This window comes from Pseudomassariella vexata, assembly GCF_002105095.1.
Source record: "Pseudomassariella vexata strain CBS 129021 chromosome Unknown BCR38scaffold_9, whole genome shotgun sequence".
Taxonomy (NCBI): Eukaryota; Fungi; Ascomycota; class Sordariomycetes; order Amphisphaeriales; family Pseudomassariaceae; genus Pseudomassariella; species Pseudomassariella vexata.
Window position 1 is genome coordinate 1,058,635 of NW_024467964.1, and position 20,821 is coordinate 1,079,455.

General features: G+C 48.4%; 5 protein-coding genes and 1 non-coding gene across 6 annotated transcripts; all 6 read right to left on the minus strand.

The window, feature by feature from the left end:
* Nucleotides 1-734: 734 nt before the first annotated feature.
* BCR38DRAFT_438257 (mitochondrial chaperone BCS1) lies at nt 735-2,402 on the minus strand. The gene has a single exon (XM_040860574.1). The coding sequence runs from the start codon at nt 2,279-2,281 to the stop codon at nt 923-925; it is 1,359 nt and encodes a 452-aa protein (XP_040714196.1). The 5' UTR covers nt 2,282-2,402; the 3' UTR covers nt 735-922.
* Nucleotides 2,403-2,736: 334 nt separating this feature from the next.
* On the minus strand, nt 2,737-4,225 carry BCR38DRAFT_438258 (uncharacterized protein; the record flags this gene model as incomplete). The annotated part of the gene is made up of 3 exons (XM_040860575.1): nt 2,737-2,967; nt 3,473-3,549; nt 4,204-4,225. Coding segments are annotated over 3 exons (201 nt in total), but the record flags the coding sequence as incomplete, so codon positions are not given.
* A 583-nt stretch (nt 4,226-4,808) lies between these two features.
* Nucleotides 4,809-6,517, minus strand: BCR38DRAFT_238396 (uncharacterized protein). Its single transcript, XM_040854370.1, has 6 exons — nt 6,225-6,517; nt 6,071-6,166; nt 5,975-6,011; nt 5,851-5,918; nt 5,406-5,797; nt 4,809-5,338 (listed from the first exon to the last, which is right to left on the minus strand). The coding sequence occupies exons 1-6, from the start codon at nt 6,318-6,320 to the stop codon at nt 4,816-4,818; spliced, it is 1,212 nt and encodes a 403-aa protein (XP_040714198.1). The 5' UTR covers nt 6,321-6,517; the 3' UTR covers nt 4,809-4,815.
* Nucleotides 6,518-8,276: 1,759 nt separating this feature from the next.
* On the minus strand, nt 8,277-10,524 carry BCR38DRAFT_438263 (uncharacterized protein). Its single transcript, XM_040860576.1, has one exon. It carries the CDS (start codon nt 10,312-10,314, stop codon nt 8,734-8,736), a length of 1,581 nt encoding a protein of 526 aa, XP_040714199.1. The 5' UTR covers nt 10,315-10,524; the 3' UTR covers nt 8,277-8,733.
* Nucleotides 10,525-11,188: 664 nt separating this feature from the next.
* On the minus strand, nt 11,189-11,274 carry BCR38DRAFT_t227. The gene has a single exon. It is a non-coding gene; the product is annotated as a tRNA-Ala (tRNA).
* Nucleotides 11,275-14,917: 3,643 nt separating this feature from the next.
* Nucleotides 14,918-15,695, minus strand: BCR38DRAFT_238425 (uncharacterized protein). Its single transcript, XM_040854371.1, has 2 exons — nt 15,490-15,695; nt 14,918-15,435 (listed from the first exon to the last, which is right to left on the minus strand). The coding sequence occupies exons 1-2, from the start codon at nt 15,564-15,566 to the stop codon at nt 15,120-15,122; spliced, it is 393 nt and encodes a 130-aa protein (XP_040714200.1). The 5' UTR covers nt 15,567-15,695; the 3' UTR covers nt 14,918-15,119.
* Between the last annotated feature and the right edge of the window lie 5,126 nt (nt 15,696-20,821).

The window sequence follows — 20,821 nt, forward strand, 5'->3', positions numbered from 1 at the left end:
TATCGAGGTAAACTGGATTAAAGACAGCCAATTACACGTGCTGTGGTGGAAGCCAAAGCTATTCGTGAGGTTTCTGAACAGACAACACTAGGTTAGTCGGTTGACCGAATATGTAAAGGTGACCCGCAATCATCGACACTCGGAGACGAGGTCGACAGATAGTTCAAGTTAGACTTCAACTCTATTTGAGTTGTATACTAATTCACTTCCCCAAGTGTCACTCTATCATATCTGAGCCGCCCCCGGTTCTTGTCTGATGAATCAATCTCAAAGCAACTAACGATAAACTGAACCTCGTCTGCCAGAGTGGCAGCTGGCTATCGTCGACCAAAACACCGATACAACCCGTCCGTATTACACCCTGGCGGAGTTCGAGCCCACGAGAGGTATTTCATTTAATCACCAGCAACTAAGAGGTGCCCGAGATCAGAGGCGAATTGGGGGGATTGGTCAACGATCCACCACAAGGTTTCCTGTTAACCAGCGGCCAAGACATTGGGGCACCACCCCTTCAAGACATGCCGCATTAGTTACGTGCATTCAGCTTGGCCTCTACAAATGGATCGGCAAATGGAAGCGTGTTGTGACATGGACAGCTTGTCCCGCATGACGGGAGGGCGGATCGAAGGCGTGGCGTCTTAGGATCTGATCCTGGGTATCGAGTAGGGGGGTCTAAGGCGAAAACTTGATTCGGTTACTTGAAGACGATGCACAACAAACTGGCCATGTACTATGGATGTTTAACAACGTTATTAGATTCAGTTACCAATCTAGTCCCAAGTTTGAGAGTCTTCTGAAGTTCAGTACTGTACCCGTGCACTCAAAAACAAAGCAAGATTGCAAACACGAGTCCAGAATCGAGCAAAAACTAGGGTATCTCACGTATCATACAAGCGTGATACAGTTATATACAAGAGCTGGTCTATTGATCCTGTTCAACCTTTGGCGGAATCAGGCCTTCAGCCATGTTAATGGCCCCTTCCATGTCGTTCTTGTTAAACAAGAAGAGTCCTTGAATAGCCGCAGTGCTCGTCCGTGGCGGAGCACTTCCATCTTTGGCTTCTTCGTCAAATAGTCCAAGCTGCTGCAGCCTAGCAAGGAAGCGTTCTCTGCCAGAGGAGTCTTGATCGACATCGCCGTAGAACCTATCCCACATCTGCGCCGCCTGGTATCTTGTCGCCTCGCCAACGCGCACCATCATGTCAACTCGTCCAGGCCGAATGAGGGCGGGGTCTAGAAGTTCAATGTGGTTTGTGGTGAGGAAAGCGATGCGTTCCTCGCCTGCAGATAGCCCGTCAAGTGCATTCAGCAGGCCAGAAAAAGTGACCGTGGCGCCATTGTAGCCATCGGCGCTCCTTGCTCTTCGGTTGACAAATGCAGCATCCACATCCTCCAAGAGCAAGATCGTCCGCTTTGGAAGCTTAGTTAGGAGAAAGGCAAGCTTGTCATCCGTGACACCCATCTCGCTCAGGTTGACCATGGACACACTATAATCCAGCTCTCCAGCAAGGGCCTGGATGAACGAGCTCTTTCCACTTCCTGGCGGTCCGTATAGCAAGTAACCCCTCCGGTACGGTATGCCGCGCTCATCGTACCAGTTTTGCCGCGTCAGGAAATCCCGAACATCAGCCACGATGCCTTCCTTAACTCCCTCGTCCAGCACGACGCTGCCCAATGGCCGCTTCCGCTTCGGCTCGCCCAGGGGCACCCACTCGAAACTCCTGACTGAGTAGACAGCCGTCTTGCCCTGATTGGCCTGCATGGCAATGGCGCGCGCCTCGGTGAAGACATCCTCAAATATATGCCGATGCGCATACAGCGTCGTCAGCTCAATGGTCTCGTGCGGCTCCCCCGTCGCCATCTTGGCCGTCGTCTGCTTCTGCCTGCTCACGGATATATACGCGTTCTTGTGCTTGATGATATGGCTCCCATACCCCGGCTGCAGCAGGAAATCGGCGCGCGTCGGACCGTTCGGCGTGGTGATGGTGCTCGTCGAGACGGAGAGCTTGTTGATGCGCGTCAGGCGCTTCGCGAGAAAGGTTTCCTGGGGCCGCGGCTGCGATAGCCAGGCCAGGATCCACGGGTAGGCCGGGTCTTCTCTGCTGATTTCGACGCCGACGAGCATGCGTCGCCGGATCATGCCTGCCGCTATAAGGACGCCTTTCCGCCCGAACGCCACCGCGGCGCCCAGGGAGGCGAGGCCGAAGCCGCCCGCGAAGACGGGGTTGTCGAGCAATGCATTGAGGTCAATGAGCGACTGTGCTGTTGCAGGCTCAGGCATGACGGCCTTGGAAGTGAGATTGGGTTTAACTTGAGCATTGCAAAAGCAGTCACGCAAGGCGAGCACAGACAAGAGGGGATCTCACATATTCTATCTAGTTAGGTGCCAATAGACAGAAAACGTGCAACCGGGGCCGGCGCTCTGGCCAACCAGTCGTGGGTGAGCAGCGCCGCCTTTGAGCGCGCGGGCCCTGGGTGAGCCAGGCAGCTCTGCATAAGGGAGCGGCCACAGCGACAGCTCTCATTAGTTAGTGGGTTCGCCAGCAGAGCATGGAATTGCAGGCTCTCCATTTACAAGCGGGGACGTTCACCCCTCTGGGCATGTGATTGGACTAAGACGGCAACACACCTCCGCAGCACCATCCTCACACTGAAGGTGTCCACAACCCTATATATGCACCTTGCACATTTTCTGTCTATTGGCACCTCACTAATCACGAAAAAGCCTCCGGACACCTACACCCCAATTTGGTAATCAAAATAACAACAATATTAGCCTATTGATTTCAACTAGCTATAACAATACTAATTTATAATGGATTTTCGAGCTTTTGCTGAGGAAATAAGCGGTAATCGCGGCGCAAATTACGAATTCAGCCTAGAAGCTAGAGCCGCCGCTATTGTAGCAGCCAGGGCAAGTAGTATAATTCGGAAGGAGGTAGCAGACGCGTTCGGCACGTCAAGGCCCTAAACTATCACTAATATCGCCGGACGCGCTAAAACAACGAAAACAACAGCTACGAAGTGTTACAAATCTACGATTCTAACCAACGCAACAGGCCCGATGGCAGGCCCAGTGGATACAGGACAAAGAAGGAGGGGAAAGTCACACAGGAGTGGCTAGCTGCAGGAGGAGGCAGCTAGTACGAAGGATCTAATGGCCCCAGTTATCAGTGAAGGAGGGAATGGATATATAAGGGACAGGACTCCCAGGCATTTCATAGATAGACAGTCTCTACTTCAGTGATCAATCTAAGCATCAATCTAACCCATTGGTGAGGCAAACTGCCTTGACGGCTCTATTCCCAGTTACCCTACTCGAATACTTCAGTTACCCCAAAGCACTATACTCCATACGTCAGACCCCGATATTATTGCTAAAGGACTCCGCAGCAGGACTTACTTACTAGCACAAACCCTTACAGACTCTTTAGTGGTTTACGCAGCTAGACTATTAGAGGTTTCGTTACACGAAAAAGCGGACAAGTACCCCTAGAAAGCTAAGCGCTAGAGATAAGAGGTATCTAGTCGTTATATACCGCCGGGATCCTAAAATAATGTCACGGTGAGCACAATTGAAGAGTCAAAACTGTCAGAGACACAAGTGTCATCCGAGGCGGGCCGGCTTCCACCAGGAAGGAAGTCGTTTGTGGCGAATGAGGAGCCGGGAGGCCGTTTGTGGCGGCTAGAGAGCCGCTTGTGGCGAATGAGAGCTGTTGAAGCCGTTTGCAGCGGATAGGGAATCGCTTGGTTGCAGATAAAGAGCCGCTATCCAAGATGTTGGCCGAAGTCGGAGGAACACAGACATGCGGAAGCAAACATCCAGAATCCAACAGAGAACCTCGGCTGGCTATAAGTAAGGAGTCGAGACGGAGGAAGATAGAGAGGGCAGAGATCAATGAACTACTGTGGACACCCCTACCTGCCATCATCAAGTGACCACCAGGGGAACACGCCTATTTCTCCCCTTCACTCTGTACTATCGCCTTCGGCCTAGCCGTACCCTGACAAAAACACTCTAATGCACTGTATTGACTTAACGATTCTCGACAAGGAAAGAAAGAGAAACTAAAACAGGCTGGCTCACATCTGAGGATCTTCAATCCCGCCTTCAGATGGCCAGTGCTCCTACGGGTCCACAGCTAGTGTGTTTCGTGGCATCGTGACACCGGCCGTCACAAATAACGTATACGGAGCTTAAACGTAAGGCAGGTATATCGGTACACTTACACAATATTAAGGTAGTTCTACAACGGTACTACCGGAAAAAATGGCGTGTAGTAAAGCGAATTATCTTAATAGCTGAAGATACGAAGGAGCGCCTTGAATTCTACCGCTAGCACCGTATATCGGCCTAGATCCGGTAGCTTATACGGATAATCTTCTCGGATGAGTATACGGTCTAGAATTCGCCGGACTCTCTAAGCTAATAGGTCTTCCGCTATACGAACGAGAGATATAGAGAGGATCTTGTAAACATATAGAGCTATACGCAGCCACGAATTTCGATTATAGTATGAGGTATAATCTAGTTACGGGACGATGAAGGGGGTTAGTCTTCTACGACGGCGATCTGGACTCTCCGCGCTACGGAGTGTCCTCACGGTCTTATTACGATGTCCTGGAGCGAGGGCTACTTCTATTCGAATCTCTGTATGGCAATCATGAGGGTAAATCTATGCAATGATCCTGTGACAGCAACGTCAATAGTACTATATCGTAGAAGCATAAAGTTACTAAGCGAATATCTAGATGCTGGACACTACGCGTTCTTCCCACGGAGTGATTTTCTGGAGATATAACCAGAAGGCACCCCTACATACTGTAATTCGCAGCATCAGAGCATTCCGCCGTTCGACCTCTTCCCTCGATGTTCTGGGCACTAATTACCGATTCCACCTGCCTAGAAGAGCTCCAGGGCTCCAAGTGGCCAGTAAAGTACTTGTCTACATAGTATGTCCCCGGTGGGACCTCCAGTCGAGGTGACTTGGTGCTGTCCTTTGGATTCAAGCTCGCCTGACTTGTTGGTTGGCTGTGTTGCCCATCCCCACAGATGAGCCCATGCAAATTGACGCCATCGTCGGCGTAACCATCCCCCACGAGCGAGAACCGAGTCGATCTCTCTATCGTGACTTCATGCGTGACGAAGATCTTGTCGATGCTTTCCGTCAGGACAGGCCAGAACACTGGGATGGATGCGCACATGATGGATGTAAGGTTTTCCATGTCGGCAATAAGTACCGGTAGTGTGCCATACCAGGTTGGGTCTTGGTGTGGCCCTACCCCTCCTTGGGTCTTGACGATGCTGACCAGTCGCCACGCGGCTAATAAGTTGATCCTGAGGGTTACAGTCAGTATCAATATCGCGTAGAATCTTGCAGGTATATATAAGTCGGATTTCATACACCAGTCCCATGAATAACAAAGACAGCAGGCCACGTTTCGTCTTCTGTGCTGTTTCCCTCCGAAAGTAAAGCGGTACCGATACCGCAAGAATAATGAGGTCCAACGCCATATTTGAGCCGTTGGCTGCAAGAATGGTACCGTAAAATTCAGTGTGGTTCCTGGATCCAAGTGCATAGCAATGTTTTTGGCCCTTCCAGTAGTTCTCGATCGGAAAACAAGGAACCCAGCTCATGAAAGCAAACGTTAATCCCCACAGAGACACGAAAACGATGAGACAGACAGAAAGCTTTCTCATACGGCCCCTATTGAAAATGCGCAAATATTGGAACAGAACAGACAACTTGATAAACGTATTCGACGTGTTGAAACATGCGTCGGAAATCCAGAAAAGCTGCAGGACAGATGTTCATTAGTGATATTCTTCCATTATACAATGAAACCCACCTTCATGAACATCAATTTCTTGCTGAATCCCTGATTATAAAAATGATCCCCCAAGCCGTATCTCGTCACTTTCCAGAGTCAGTTATGCACAGCGAGTAGCTGCGTTTTCCAATGGAGATCTTACATCCACACGACACAACAGAAGATATAGAGCCCGAGAGCTTTCGAGTTTGCAGGTTAGCCTATAGTAATTTGGTGTGCGAGAGTAGTTAGAACGAACCACAGCCAAGAACACAAAAAGGTCGTCCCACCCCGGCGCATATACAACTTTCAGGCGGATATAGAGTCGAAATCCCACGCATAAATATGCAACGGTCTACAAAGTCTGTTAGGTCAACATTTTCAATACATGGGGCATGGGAGAGGTGCGTTACTAAGAAACTGACGATCACGGCAATGATGGTGGAGGGCCGGTTCTGAAGAGGCTGTGCCTCACTGTAGTGGGCTTCGACAGTGGTATTCATGGACATACTCTATGTGCACGCTTTGTGAGTATAAACGGGTAGGCGATGGCCAAAAGATTCCAGAAAATATCTGAAGTGTTGCTACGGCGAGTGGTTCGCAGATGTCGTAAGACTTCAAGAGGAAAGGAGTTTTGGATTCGGCCAATCTAGACACCCTGTGAAAGAGAGACTGAGAAAGAGGCAATAAGAAATCTTTTAATACAGGTGAAGATGGCAGTCCTATCATTCATTATTATCCTTGTATAGATCTGTGCCCATCATGTCTTCTGCAAACTTTTGAAAGAACTGGGCTACCCTGTATATACGGTGCCCAGAGACAGTTTTGGGGTTCGGCTTTTGGGGTTTTCTGGCAAAGGGGCTGCGCCGGATACTAATGTAGCCAGGGATTCCCGTTTGATTGCATGCAAACCTCAGTAAGGCGTAGATTAAACCAAACAAACCAGCTCAGGAGTGACTGCGCCTTCCAGATGCGTCCAACCAAAACGGAATTGAATGTTTTGAACCTCCCTTTGCACAAAACAGTGCCTTGCCATAACCAAACTCCCAGTGACACAAATTGTATGGAGTTATGAAACCTCACTGCAGTGTTCCTCTCCGCAACATAGAACGCCACACTGGTCTCCATCTCCGACAATATTGTGAGCACGGTGAAGATATGGCTGGTGCCCAAAGCTTTCTCGGTTCAGTTCCAAGAGCTGCTTGAGACGTCTCTTATGTCTTTCCTTCTCCGGACCAGCGCAGGCATCACATGCGCATTCGAAGCCGTAGGTAGCAAGTGCTTCGCTCGCTCATCACGGAGGAGGAGATTGTGTTAGGCAAGGTAAGCGACGGTGATCTCTTCACCTTGAGCAATGTCGCGAAGTGCACGAATAGTCATCCACTCCTTTTTCTTTTTGTAGCTGCCATCGGCATTTGGCGTGCAAGAATAGTTGATTCGGCGGAAGACAAAGAAGACACCACTGTTTGTCTTGCTAATCCCCAGTTCGTGTAATAGATGCCGAACAGTCTGCTTCTTCGACGACGGTATCAAGAACTTCTTTGCTCTTGTGCTCACGAATTCTCTCCAATTTACCTCGAATCTGTGGGATCGCACTGTTACTAGTATTCCAGCTACATACGAAGGTGAAGAAGGGAAGTACAGGTGGGGGGGAGGGGGGGTCCAAGCCGCACAAAGGCACTTAAGTATCTTACCCGTATCCCACGTGACCTTAGGCCACCAATTCCACAGAATCAAGCGAATCTCGTCCTTAGATGTGGCGCTGGAACTACAGAAGAGGGGTTTGAACAGACTTTATTCGCTTGATAGCTTTTCGAATTCATAGCTAACCCGGATGCACTGAGAAGCTCCGAAGAATACTTATCTGAATCCGTATCGTAGTTTTAGTTGTAGAGAGCAACAGGAGGCATCAAATGAAGATGTGGTGTGGTGAAGGAAGGCTCAAGGAGCGAAGATAAGGCTCAGCCGAGTGACGGAAGGCCAAGAAAATAAAAGAGGTACACAACACTTCCTCAGGCGGTCACCCACGTTAGATGATAACTAATGCATTCAAGGTACTCTCAGTAAAGTGAATGAAGGCATGGAAGGGCCGTTTTTCCTAATAGAAACTCCGTACTCTTTACAGATTTAAATTTAGCACGAGAAGAACAATTACCAGAGCATATAAAACATTTGAACATAGGTTGTAAATAGCCTCTATTTCCTAGCTAACATTTGCTAATTTTCGCTGTATATCTCCGTTCTGACCGTACCTGTTAGAAACGAAAGAGCTCAAGAGAATTCAAGCCAGGAAGAAATTAATACCACACTTGGCCTACTTGCTCAAATCAGTTGCGCCGTAGGCTACATAATAATCTCCATATAAGTGACTGGCTGCGACCCTTATTCCACAGCGCTACATATGTGGTGGCGGTCGAAACAGTAAAGATACAGCTTGCACCGCTAGCTAAAGCACTTGCAAAGAATGTCAATTTAGTGCTGGTGTTCCTCAAGGACTCAGTCGGCGAATGTTTGGCAGAAGGCTTCCCATGTATCAAGATAGAAACAACATCACGAGGGTACAAGCCATGAAACCCGGATTGTTACGTATTGTCAAGCGTGGACAGACGTGAGGTAGGTCGGACTGATTCCCTCTTACTACTGACTCGCTTCGTCGTGTTAACCCGACTTCAATCCACTTCAAGGTGCCCTACGTACTGACCATATTTGTGGTCGTGTTGCGTACGTGTGATCAAAGCAACAGACTTAATCATCATCTGATGCTACACGCGTCTCTAGCACCGACGTATACCTCGATATTTGAGGATATTGACGCCACCTGTTCATATCAGTACCTACATGTCTCATCCAATGTTCCCTATCGAACTCTGCTTAGTACCAAAAGTTCCCTTCCATAGTCGTAAAGTCATAATAAATCCCATCCTAGATCTGACCAACCTCCTTATCCCACCATTCCTTCCACTCAATGACCTTATTCCCCGTCCTCGCCTCTTCAGCCGCGAATACCATAGCGTGGCTGCGAATAATCTCCTCCAGACTGCACCCTATATACTCCGACTGAGCAGTCTCTGCGGCCCAACCGTGATTCTTGACCTGGTCAACAGCAAGGATGAACTGCCTCGTCAAACCAGCGTCACCACCTCCGTGGCCCAGGCTCTCGAGACGGGGTTTGTGCGTCTTAGTCTCTCCCGTCCGGAAGTCCTCGATCGTGATGGTTCTCGAATCGGCATATATTTCGCCCTCTGTGCCGTATATGTAGGAATAGCGATCGCACTGCTTCTTCGTCTGGGCGATCATGTGAAAGGTGGCCTGCTTTGACCCCCTGCCCTCAGAGTCCTCGTCCCAAGACATCATCACCACTTGCTCATCGCAGACATCATTGTCAGACTCGAAGACACATCGCCCGAACCAGTTGCGCTTCTCAACTTCTTCCTTCGAAGTGGATGCTTCGTAATCCTCAGCTAGAGTCGCCAGAAGCGCCTCCTTACGCTTGTCCTTGGAAAAGCTTTCGATATCTGGCATGACGATGCTGACAGGCCAGTGCGTGTTGCCGGTCTCTATGCCTTGGTGTTTAGGGCCGACGTATACCCTTTTGCTAGAGTACATGCAGTCCTGCTCGATGGGACAGCTGAGACAATTCGTAGCGGAGCCTGCAGCCTTTGGCTTCCGACTTTTCTTGAAGAACTGCAAAGCTCCAGAAGAGGAAACGGTCGAGGGTAGATGTGGTGCTTCATTAGACCCAGGTGGCGGAGAACATAGCAGCCAAAGAATGATGTCGATATCATGGCAACTCTTGGTCAGCAACGAAGGAGCCGTCGTCGACTCCTTTCGCCAGTTCCCTCGAACATAGCTGTGAGAAAAGTGCCACCACCCTACTGGCTCAGTGTGCACCACGGACAAGATGTCTCCGATAACATTGTCTTCGAGTAGGAGCTTGCGAAGCATCATGTTGTGAGGGCTATACCTCAGCACATGGCCAATGGAGAAAACCTTGTCCTTCTGATGTGGCGCCAGGGCCCGGTACATGTTGACACAATCGCCAAGGGTAGTTGCGAGCGGCTTCTCGCACATGATGTGCAGGCCTAGGGGCGCGAGACCAACCACGACATCGTGATGCATCTCGTCGAGCACACACACGAAGGCAGCATCGACACACTCAGGTACAGTCTCGCCTGCCTTCTCACGCTCTCGACGAGCATATTCCCAGGCCACAAATTCGCGCCAGTCCGCGAATAGCGACCCTTCAGGGGGCTCTTCAGTGCCGCAGATGAAGTTCTTCCCGAACTGCTTGCGCTTGTACCCATCTGGCTCCGCAACAGCAACGACAACACCGTTGCTAGATGAGAGAGTGGCGCGAGCGTATGTCCGCCCGCGTGAGCCAGCCCCGATTACGAGGATACGGGGTGGGCTGGCGGATTTGGGAGGTGGAGGAGGTGGCAGAAGGTCGCTTCTATCTTGCAACTGGTCCGTTGGTCCTTCGTCTTGAACGTTGTGGGGCGTCATGGCGGCTACCTTCGCCTCTTGAAAGACGGATGCGTAGGACAGTGGGATTTCTGATATTGGGATGGCGTGGTTTCGCCACCACTGCCAAAGCCAAGAACTATCGCTATAGAAGCCGTGATCACGCCTTCGAGTCCTGAAGATACTAGTTTCGGTAAATGTGGACTGATAATGAAGGTTAAAGGTGCAGCGTATCAGGCGGTGGACATTTGATCCTCCTTATCTGTAGTGGTCGAATCGCCGGTTTGTAGCGGGGCCGATCAGTTCCCGCAGCGCATGACTTAGCCCGCCGTACCACGCCGAAGCAGGGTTTCTGGTGGCGTCGGATTGCAACGTTACGATCGCATCGAAAGCTTCACTAAATCGGCCCTATTTCTGACAGAATAACAAGCAGAAGTCAACATCCAGCATGTAGGTGGGATCGTGGAGCTTCACAGCCAAGTCATATCGCTGGGAGGGGACCGTGGTTCATGCACAGAGAGGCTCACTAGGAAGCTAATTGTGATCGGATTTGGCCGCGAAGATGTCAACTGTGCTATTCACGAATCGCTTTCGTGATGACATCCGCAGCATGCTGTATATGTTGGGGGGATTGTTTTTGTAGATGGATGCAGTGGAGTAGCCCCTTCGAGACAGAAACGATCGCGTTAGATGGGTGGGATGGAATGATACATGACACATGGTTCTTGAAGGGAGTAGTCACCAATGGGTGACGCAAAATACAGCACCAATCAAGGGGGATATCGTACAGAAGAGGGTTCAAAGACTGAGCGATAGGAAGTATCTAAATAAGGCTTGTTTAACAAGCAAAAAACATACCGAGGCGGGTGGAAATATTAGTCATAACATTATTACATTGTCAAAAATAAGTTTGAGTTGGAGATACAGGTGATCGAAACCTGGACTTCTCGCAAGCGACTGTGGTTATGCAAAGCGAGCGCTCTACCACTGAGCTATATCCCCAATTGGTTATGAAAGCAAATGCATTTAACAGGCTCTATAACTTTTGTGTGTGACCAAAAAGAAATGAACTCTGAGCCGAATATTAACCGATGGCCTCCCTCTTCGTCATATAGGGGGTCCACTAAACCCTTTTCCAAGGCCTTGCTTGGTCTTTGAGGACTATGTGCCTCCCACAATGTTTACTTGCAAGGCCCCCTAGCCAGTCACAGCCAACTGGGGATATAGCCCAGTGGTAGAGTGCTCGCTTTGCATGGTTAGGAACGCCTGTGAGAAGTCCAGCATAGTCTGCGTGGGCCCTTGTGCCTATGTTCTTCAATGCCCGCCTCCGGCAGCCAGACGGTGCGGCTCCGCGGCCTTGCTGACAAAATCGAAGTTGAGATTGGTGCAGATGTTCCTTCGAGTCTCACTTGTATGCCTATAGAGCATTGTGAACATATGGTTCCGGTTATGGCATTGTACTCGGAGCTGGACGCCGGCAGGTCTCTGGGTGAACATGCTTATCACTAAGTTTTGACAGTTCTTGAGCGAGATACCTGGAGGGTTCCATCAGAGAGATTAAGTAACACTTACAACTCAATAGCCCAAGTTGTGCCTCTATAGGATCCAAGGCGTAAACCTACAAGACGTTGGTCGATTAGAACTATGATTCGACATTGATAGGCCGATAGTGCTGAAAGCACACGTAACTTAGCAATTTCACATCACCAGGATTAGGATATATGCACTATTGCTAATTAGACGAGGGATGTACAAAGGCAAGACCTCTAACATGGAATTTGCAAAATCTTGCAACTTTATGGAAACACCTGACCCGGTACACACAGGAAAGAAAAAGAACATCTTCCCGTGTATCCGAATGATTGCAGGAATATAGAGCGCTTTCCACAAGAATAATGTCGTCAACTGTGTGGCGGATGCACAAGCTTCATTTTTATTCCCTGAAAACTGCAGCTTAAAGGCTTCGACCTACAACGGCCCCCATATGACATGGCTGGGGACAGAAAACACCAAAAAGGGTTTTTGCTTCTCGGTATGACTCCGCAAAAACTCATCTAGATCAGTCTTCTGGAGCTCCGGGGTTCCGGGGCCTGCAGGGTTGCTGGGCTTACCCCTGAACTCCTCAGTAAGGATCTCAGGATCTGGGCTGCAATGTCACTCGTTTCCGGTCGGGTTGACATATCTTCAGTCATCTTGGCAATCAGCTTATCTTGCAGATTTTCGCACTCGGGCCAGTCCGGCGCATCCAATATCCTTTGTCTTGCTAGTAACGGTAGCAAGACCGTGTTTCCATGCTGCCTCATCGATGTCACCTGCTAACACCGACTGGATATACGACAGTTTCTTCAACATAATCGACATTAATAATGGACATGAGAGATATCTTGATAAAAACGCCATTGGATAATGGCCTGTCGTGAGTTTGGGGTGCTCCGTAGTAAACTGTCAGAGAGAGATCCCATCTAGTCGAGAACTTAACCGCCGCAAGGATCTCATTCTCATTGGTGTTTGCTTGTTTTACCACAAAATAGGAAGAATTTTTATCATTAGAGACATCAATATACATAATATAATCTTGTTCTACTCACAGAATACACCACGGTCGAGCCGCTCCGCATCTTGCGCCATTCCAGGAGGATCTGGAAAGGTAACATGGCCTTTCTTCAATGCTCTCTTCCAGTATATTCAAGGGTAACGACAAAATTTCAACGATCATACGCATATCGTCTTGATTTGGCTCCAAAAGCGGGTTCTATCTCATGTTTTTGTGCTGTTCGGGAATTATTGATCACCTTGCTACAGCTGTTAGCATTCCGAGGACATCAGCGAGGCAAGGCCTAGAAAGGTGACTTATAAGAATAAATAATAACTCAGTATAGAGTGTGCTAGCCAAAATAATCCGCCAGAATAGATCCATATTGGTGGCCATTGGATCAGTGGCGTGAATCTTACTTGCAGCTATCTTATACAAGAGCGGTTTGAAGAATAGAATGCATTTATCATGAACTGCTGATTGAGGTATGAAGTCTCGAGTCAAAATTAAACATAGCAGTCCTTCTCCGGTTCAACATGCCTCGAGAGAAAATAGGGGAAAAACTTCAAGTCTCAACTAGGTGCTTATACACCTTGGGCTAAAGCACTAGATTTGAGCTCGAGCCGCCTAAAAGGTCCCCCGAGACAGCTTTGGCACCTTAAATTGACGAAATAAACAACCATAGCAAGTATCTTGCATAGTTTGAATGGCAATGGCATTGTCCATTCCAAACGGATCCCCTGTTAGTATACTTCAGACACAGACATCATAGCTACTTTGCCTTTCAAGATCCCAGTTTACACCTCGGGTCGGACACATCCAAAAAGAAAAAAAATTCTCGGAGTCTTCATTTGTCTTTTAATTCAGGGCCAGTTGTATGTGGTTCCTTGCGTTTGGTACAGTGGATTTCGCACCGTTATAACTTTCAGCCCTGTCGTTCGACTGTCTCAAAGCACATTCCCATTGGGTAGAAATATTAGACAAACTTGAAGAAGCAACCATAAAGGCCAACACCCAAGGCACGTACAAAGCACGCGCAGAGCATTGCGACCCGCAACACCGCAACACGGGATATTTCCTACCTAGAGGGTTTGGCGAGTTGGAGAAAGCAGCCGAGATCGTCTCTAGCGCAACAAAGACATGAAGCCTGGATAGAACTGAGGCAACGCTTGATGCTAAGAGATGCTCTTACCAACGCCCTCATCTCTTAAACAATCCAACAACACCGTGTTCAAGTGGCAATGCAGCCTATTATTTTGTCATGTGGCCATTTCATTTGTATCTAGATGTGGCGTTGCCACGTACTTTGCAAAGCTTGTCCTGTCCGCTATGCAGGCCGAGAAACCCAGTTACTACTGTCAACACAAATGCGGATAAACTCGACTTGTTTATCTGATGCTCCTAGAGTAGAGTATGTTTCTATCATAAGTGATCATTTGTGGAGGTAAGACGTCGACCATAATGTATTTGAAACAAATCACCGTCACACGAGCCAGTTTTATATGTCCAGGACACCCTGACCAGAAGATGGACAAGTGACGCAACAGCGATACTCTCGTAGTAACTTGTTGGGCCGGAAGGGTTCAGGCAATACGGGAATAATCGAATTTACAATCTGTTGAATTGATGTCCTACCTGGATGCTTCGAGGTTGGCTTCCCACCGAAGCATCTGACGATGCAAAGCAAACCTCATCACTCAGGCTGGCCCACTGTTGATGTCAGCACGATATGCAGCCAAGCCGTTGTTACATCAAGAGGAGCCAGTGGCTTAAGCATCATTGGTTTTAATTTGACGGTTCTATTTATCTACCGACTAGCGCAAAACCATGAATGCTGTGTACCCTGCACACATCAAATTGCGCTTGTGGTGCCAGCCTGCCATTGGCACCTTGGGAACAAAAGAGCATAGACCAAACACGTATCGTAACACATAGCAGCTGCACATTGCAGTATCATATCCCAACCGGGCTGCACTCTGTTTGCGGTAGAGGCTAGTGTGACTTCCAGGACATTGTGCCCTAGCCATGTCTGACTGTCAGAAACTCTCCAGCATCATCTGATTTTTCGTCATTGTGTCCTGGCATGTCTATCTCGATGCCGTCGCGTGGGTTCCATCTGGCAATTCCAGGCCGATTGTTGCGCGTCATGGCAGTGTCATGGCAATGATGTTGACCGCCGGCGAAAGAGGATCGAGGGACTCGACACACGGTTTCGGGGCCACTCCATTCTGCCAAGGCCTCGTGGCACCATCATGCAATGTTTCTTGATCTTACATCTCTCAACCCAACACCCTTGCTCGTCGAGGGAATATTGCTAATATCGTTGCGACGCCTCCGCGGCCTTCGAATCGCCGGATATTATCTCGGCCTTCGGTCCGAACGGATTGTCTTGTATATCTCGTGCCAGCGAGTTCAATGATTCACGGGACGATCCGCCGCCCGGGGGAACAAAGGGTTTTTGGTTCGTTCCTGACTGCTGATATGCCTTCTGAGGTGGCTTCACCTGTGACGGGTCGATGCCGTAGTCTTCCAGCTCTTGTGGATCCTTAGGCCACTCGCGCTTGTCTCGGCTGCGACGTCGCAGATGGAGAAATATCAGAGTCGAGAACAGGATGACGATAACGAGACCACTAGATTAACCGTCAACGGGATTGCCCGCAGGAAGCGACGATGGCAATGCTCACCTGACCGTGCCCAGCACAATTGCAGTCAAGTTGGACGACACATATGGCTTCTCGCGTAGGACAAGGGGATTTGTCATGTTGAATTGGCGTGCGATCGCGTCGCTGGAGATCGCTCGTGGTAAGGGTTCCTCGGCGAAATGGGGATGGGGTAAGATGCAAGTGCTTGGCTGCTTCAATTGGTGGTTCGGCAGTGGCGCTTTCCAGAATTGGCGACCTTGTGTTGTTCTTCCCTCCCTAGAATTGATGCTGCTAGTAAATTCGCATCTCGATGTGTAATGAAGTGTTCGGATGCCTCCAGTGCAGAGAATCGAAAACCGGAGCAACAGGCAGAGAAATCTAGTACCTTCCGGGATATTGGAATGTGGATGTCAAGGTGAAAGAAACGCAGTTTGGGGGGACTTGGGTAAACGATGATGGCATAACAGCAGGAGTACCTGGAGCCAAGTGTGAGACAGTTCTAATTTCGCCTAGGCCGCCCCATAATTCATTGTACCGCACCAGCGACGGCCCCTGAGCACGTCGCATTATCCGAGTTGCAGAAGCGGAAGCCAAGAACCTGATTGGATGAACTGCCACGCGCTCCCCAATTGCTCGTATTAGCCTCCTGTTACATGGAGCATTGACCAGGACAACCCTTGTATCTTTGTTAATTCCGTGCCGCTACTTCGTGCACTGCTCCGCAAAAGGGGGACTTCTCCACTTTGATATTGAGACACTGGATTCCGGGGTACTCGTGTGCTCATTGCTTTGTCTGCCACTCGAGTACACCTCAAATTATCACCTAACCTAACCACTGGTATATTTGCCTAACAAAGGCTTTACTAGATTATGTTGTAAACGCAGCTAGCTAGCGAGGCTCGGCGTACACCTTATCGTAGGAGAATGTTGATTTTATTACATATACGAGGTAAGCTGCGTTTGGTAGTTTACACTAGGCTTAGTAGAGTGGCATTAGACTTGAACTACACTAAAATAAAGAGGTATCTATTCGAAGTCGTCTCTAACTGTCAGATATTCACCTCTTGCTATGTGACCACGCTGTGAGATGACTGTAACGTTGAGTTGATCGGTCCAATTGATTGACTGTTGTTCTGTGCTATGGGCTCTTGCGCTAAGTCCAAGTCGCGGTCATTCACGTGACCCCTTGTATCTGATACTAAGGACCTCCCTCTGCAAGATCCAACGAATAAATGTTGTAGCTATCAGGGCCTTGAGCACAGAGCGATCAGCGGTCTGGCCCTATTGTTATAACAGATCAAAGACAGCAGTAGAGGCCAGGCCCAATCATCAATCTCTAATATCCGTAGTAAAAGTGTACGGAGAAGGAAACTTGCCCCTCCAAGTCCCGGTACTTCCGACACCCTTTTCAGGGCTTGAAGGTTTCCCTGAAACACCGACGACCCGTCACGGTTTTGGCAGCCTCCGGTAGCAGACCTAACCTAACTACTATCTACAGTCATACCACTGACTTTTGTGACACCTGTTATTTAAAATGCGTTACGGAAGTCCGACATACCGCCATAGGGCACAGTACTTTATCGCTCTGAATAAGTTACAGTACAATGGAGCCTCTACACAGTGCGTGACTAGTAAGTTAGAAGTACTAGCCAATGCTGGGCGAAATCTTAAGCGCAGCCATTTTTAGAGCTGATAATGTGCAGCTAAGTCTGTACCGAGCTGACTTGAATTTGCTAATGATGGATCACATGTTAGGCTGCATGACTAACAAACAGTGTAGAGATTTGCGACACCGTATTACAGTATGCCTGAACAGAGCTGAAAAATTGAAGGGCAGCTTCGAGCGTATAACTGGAACCGTCTTTGGACACTTTTGAACATAAAGATGAACATGTTATATCTGCATATGTTTTAGGACCACTTGCAGCTGTATCTTGCCTTGCTTACTACTACTATAAAACATTGAATAGTCTTTGCAAATAGGCAACGCCGTAATTCGTTGGCGACCAAACAGTCTGACTGCTGGGGGTTGACTGGCAAGTCACTTGACATACGCTTCGAATGCTTTCAGAAGATTTCATGGTTTGTAGTCCCATCGTCACGCCGGCCCGCTTGTCCCGCGCTCCTCAAGTCTCGTCAACTCCCGGGTCGAGACGAACCAACCGCAGAAGGGAGCGTCCTCGAACGGTCATGGAAAATGCTTGTTTCGAGATCCCCCATTAACTTCGATGATATTGATATCGATTTGTTGCCAGAGCGAGAACCCCACTGGCTCTAGCGGGCAGCGGAGAGTTACGAGCATTCCCCATGTCAGGTGAAAGTGTACCTGATTCTTCCTTATTGCTATATACTAGTACGAAGCTGCAGTTGCGCAAGGGTCGAATTATAAAGCTCACAGAACATACTATTGAAGACGTCCGATTTGCGACCCTCGTGCAAAGCAAAGTACCCGAGCGTTAATACTAACCCGATGGGACGTTGATCACTATATCTAACTTCAAACGCGGCAAGCCTCCTTTCGTTAAATGCTTAACAAACTAACAATTGATTAGCCGATCGTGGAGAGCAAGCTAAGCTCCTGGAGTAACCTAGTTAATAATCTGAAAGTTGCTTTTTCTTTTATACATAAAGAGAGCTAGCCGACAAGTAGAAACGGCAAGACAGGGCGTGGAGCTATGAAGAAAAACTCTACCGCATTAGGCAAGCTCGTTGCTTAGTAGTAAGCATCTGGTACGCGTGCTATATGAAAAGACGTCTATCAGCTCATGGAGTGTTCTGACGCTTCATGTACGAACTGAGGATTATCATGCTGGCGTAATAACGAGAAGCACCAAAAACTTGATGGTGATATCATGGATCGGCTTGTCGACTATACCGAGGAAATTCGCTAGCTGGAAACGTATGCCGATGGCGTCAAGGGATTCGTAAGGTAATTTACACTCTTACGAAGGAAGAAAAGGCTTGTAGGCTACGAAAGCGGACGGCCTTTAATCCGTTATCGCAATGACGCCTTAGCAGATTGTTCTGACGAGGGCTAACCAGTGCAGCTTGACTTGCCAGTGCTAGAAGATAAGGCCCCAATACAGTACAGCCGTTAGCTCGGCGCGAAGGTTACCAATCAGAAATAGCGGGAGGCTTCTCAGCTAATAGGTTAGGTTACAATGGACAAGGGTTACGATCTTTAATAACTTTTCACCTAGCAGAAAGCGGGTAAGGGTTTGTTAATCGATAATGGAGCCTTGGAGGGCGTTACTACGAGGTTCGTAAGTTGCGTCTCAAAATAGTTAGATGATACTCGTATAGATTGAAGCTAGTATGCCTTGATATACTAGTATACAATGTTTCTTCAGGAGGCTGATTAAATGAAAGCCCAGCATTTCGAAAATAAACCTCTGCACTGCTCTGTCGACTATCCATGGCTTTTGCACTAGACTTAATGTAGCTTTCAAATTCACCCTTGACGAGACTACTGTTACTTTTACGCTATAACTTCATATATATCTTAACCTAACGTAGTCCACGGTCCAATTGCACACTTTGGCAGACCTTATATGACAATGTATAAGTTAATTCAACCACAACGCCTATCATCAATTGAAACTACTCAGAATCGTTATCTTCAGACGTCTCTACATCATTTCCACAAGTACGCGCATTATGTCCGGGCTCGCCGCAGGTTCTACAGCGCCGTACACGCGCAATTCGCCGCCTCGTACGACCACCAATTTGACGAAATTCGTCATGTAACTGCCCATCAACCTCTCGTTGAGACTGTAGGTCCTGTCCAGCTTGTATACGAAGTGACCCTCCACTCTATAGCTGTTTTTCTTCGCACGGCGACGTCGACTTAAGGTCTCATTTGCCTTTCGAAGTGATTCGACCTCGCCTTCTAAAAGGGCAAGCCGATGCATAACCTTCGTTGTACCTCGCGCAATCTGATCTATTCCAGCAAAAATTGACGTTGGTGACCTATTTTGATGTCGTACAATCCTACTTTTCACATAATCGCTTTGTGATTGGGCTTTGGTTAGGTTGCTCGGAGTCTTTGATTCCCAAGGGACGGAGAGACCAGCCGAGCTACCCGGAGGTGTTGGCGTATGTAATTTCACATCGAGCTGTGATATGACATAATCTGCATCGTACGGAACTATTCCTACCCCTCGGAAACCTCCTTGGATATTTGAAACCGTGAAAGTTGCGTTGTACGCGTTTAAAAACGCCGGTAAAAAGTCTTCTTTCGAGATATGACTTATATGTGCTCGCATGAGATCTTCGATTTCTTTTCCGTACGCTCTTTTTAACCCGCGAAAACAACTAACATCAAGAGGCTGGAGCTTATGCGATGAATGAGGAGGCATACAAAGCGTGAAGATATTGTTAGCTTTGCAATATACCTCGAAATCGGTCGAGTGATGGCTTTCGTGACCGTCGAGGATTAATAGGCGATGAGTACCTTTCGTACGAGACTTGTGTAACGAAACCTCTAATAGTCTAGCTGCGTAAACCACTAAAGAGTCTGCAAGGGTTTGTGCTAGTAAGTAAGTCCTGCTGCGGAGTCCTCAAGCAATAATATCGGGGTTTGACGTATGGAGTAGAGTGCTTTGGGTAACTGAAGTATTCAAGTAGGGTAACTGGGAATAGAGTCGTCAAGGCAGTTTGCCTCACCAATGGGTTAGATTGATGCTTAGATTGATCACTGAAGTAGAGACTGTCTATCTATGAAATGTCTGGGAGTCCTGTCCCTTATATGCCCATCTCTCTTTCACTGATCCCCACTTGGATTGATTGATTGAAATTTAACGTCTCATCACGTGAGACGTGCCGGGCGCAGTGCCGGCATGGTCTATGCTAGTCGAATCTATGTTACAGGGGACTGTCTTCATCTAACATTCCTGTTCAGTGCGATGGGCAGATCTCAGTAAAGAAATTGGTCTCCTCCGCCCATTGACAAAACAAACGAGCTCCCTTGGCCGTGCCTAGGAGGGAATCTATACTATTCTTGGCCATATGCGCTTTTAGATGACCGGGCGTGGCCTTGCGATCCCCACTTAGATATGTTGGTTGTCCAGCATATCCAACATATCCACCCCTGTAGGCCACGTGACCTGTCGGTCCTTTCCTTCCTCCGATGCGGGGTCCCGTGATCCTAGCGTCTGTATCCACCTGGCCTGCCAACGTGCCTGTAATGTTGGTTCAGGGCCAACGGTTCGTAACAGTGTGCAATTGGACCGTGGACTACGTTATACAAAGAACTCTTAGGTTAGATGAGTGCGTAGAGTACATGGTGCTATAAAGTTCGACTTCACGCTATGTTTTATGTATACTGCAAGCATTAACTTGGAATATAGACTTATATTGACGTGGGGTTAGGGTT

Bases quoted from the DNA above. Each gene is read 5' to 3' on its own strand.
- BCR38DRAFT_438257 (XM_040860574.1), bottom strand. From the start codon at position 2,281: ATGCCTGAGCCTGCAACAGCACAGTCGCTCATTGACCTCAATGCATTG.
- BCR38DRAFT_238396 (XM_040854370.1), bottom strand. From the start codon at position 6,320: ATGTCCATGAATACCACTGTCGAAGCCCACTACAGTGAGGCACAGCCT. The intron at 6,167-6,224 runs GTAACGCACCTC...CAGACTTTGTAG, and splicing joins CCGTGATCGTCAGTTTCTTA to ACCGTTGCATATTTATGCGT. The intron at 6,012-6,070 runs GTTCGTTCTAAC...CAAACTCGAAAG, and splicing joins TTTTTGTGTTCTTGGCTGTG to CTCTCGGGCTCTATATCTTC.
- BCR38DRAFT_438263 (XM_040860576.1), bottom strand. From the start codon at position 10,314: ATGACGCCCCACAACGTTCAAGACGAAGGACCAACGGACCAGTTGCAA.
- BCR38DRAFT_238425 (XM_040854371.1), bottom strand. From the start codon at position 15,566: ATGACAAATCCCCTTGTCCTACGCGAGAAGCCATATGTGTCGTCCAAC. The intron at 15,436-15,489 runs GTGAGCATTGCC...CGGTTAATCTAG, and splicing joins ATTGTGCTGGGCACGGTCAG to TGGTCTCGTTATCGTCATCC.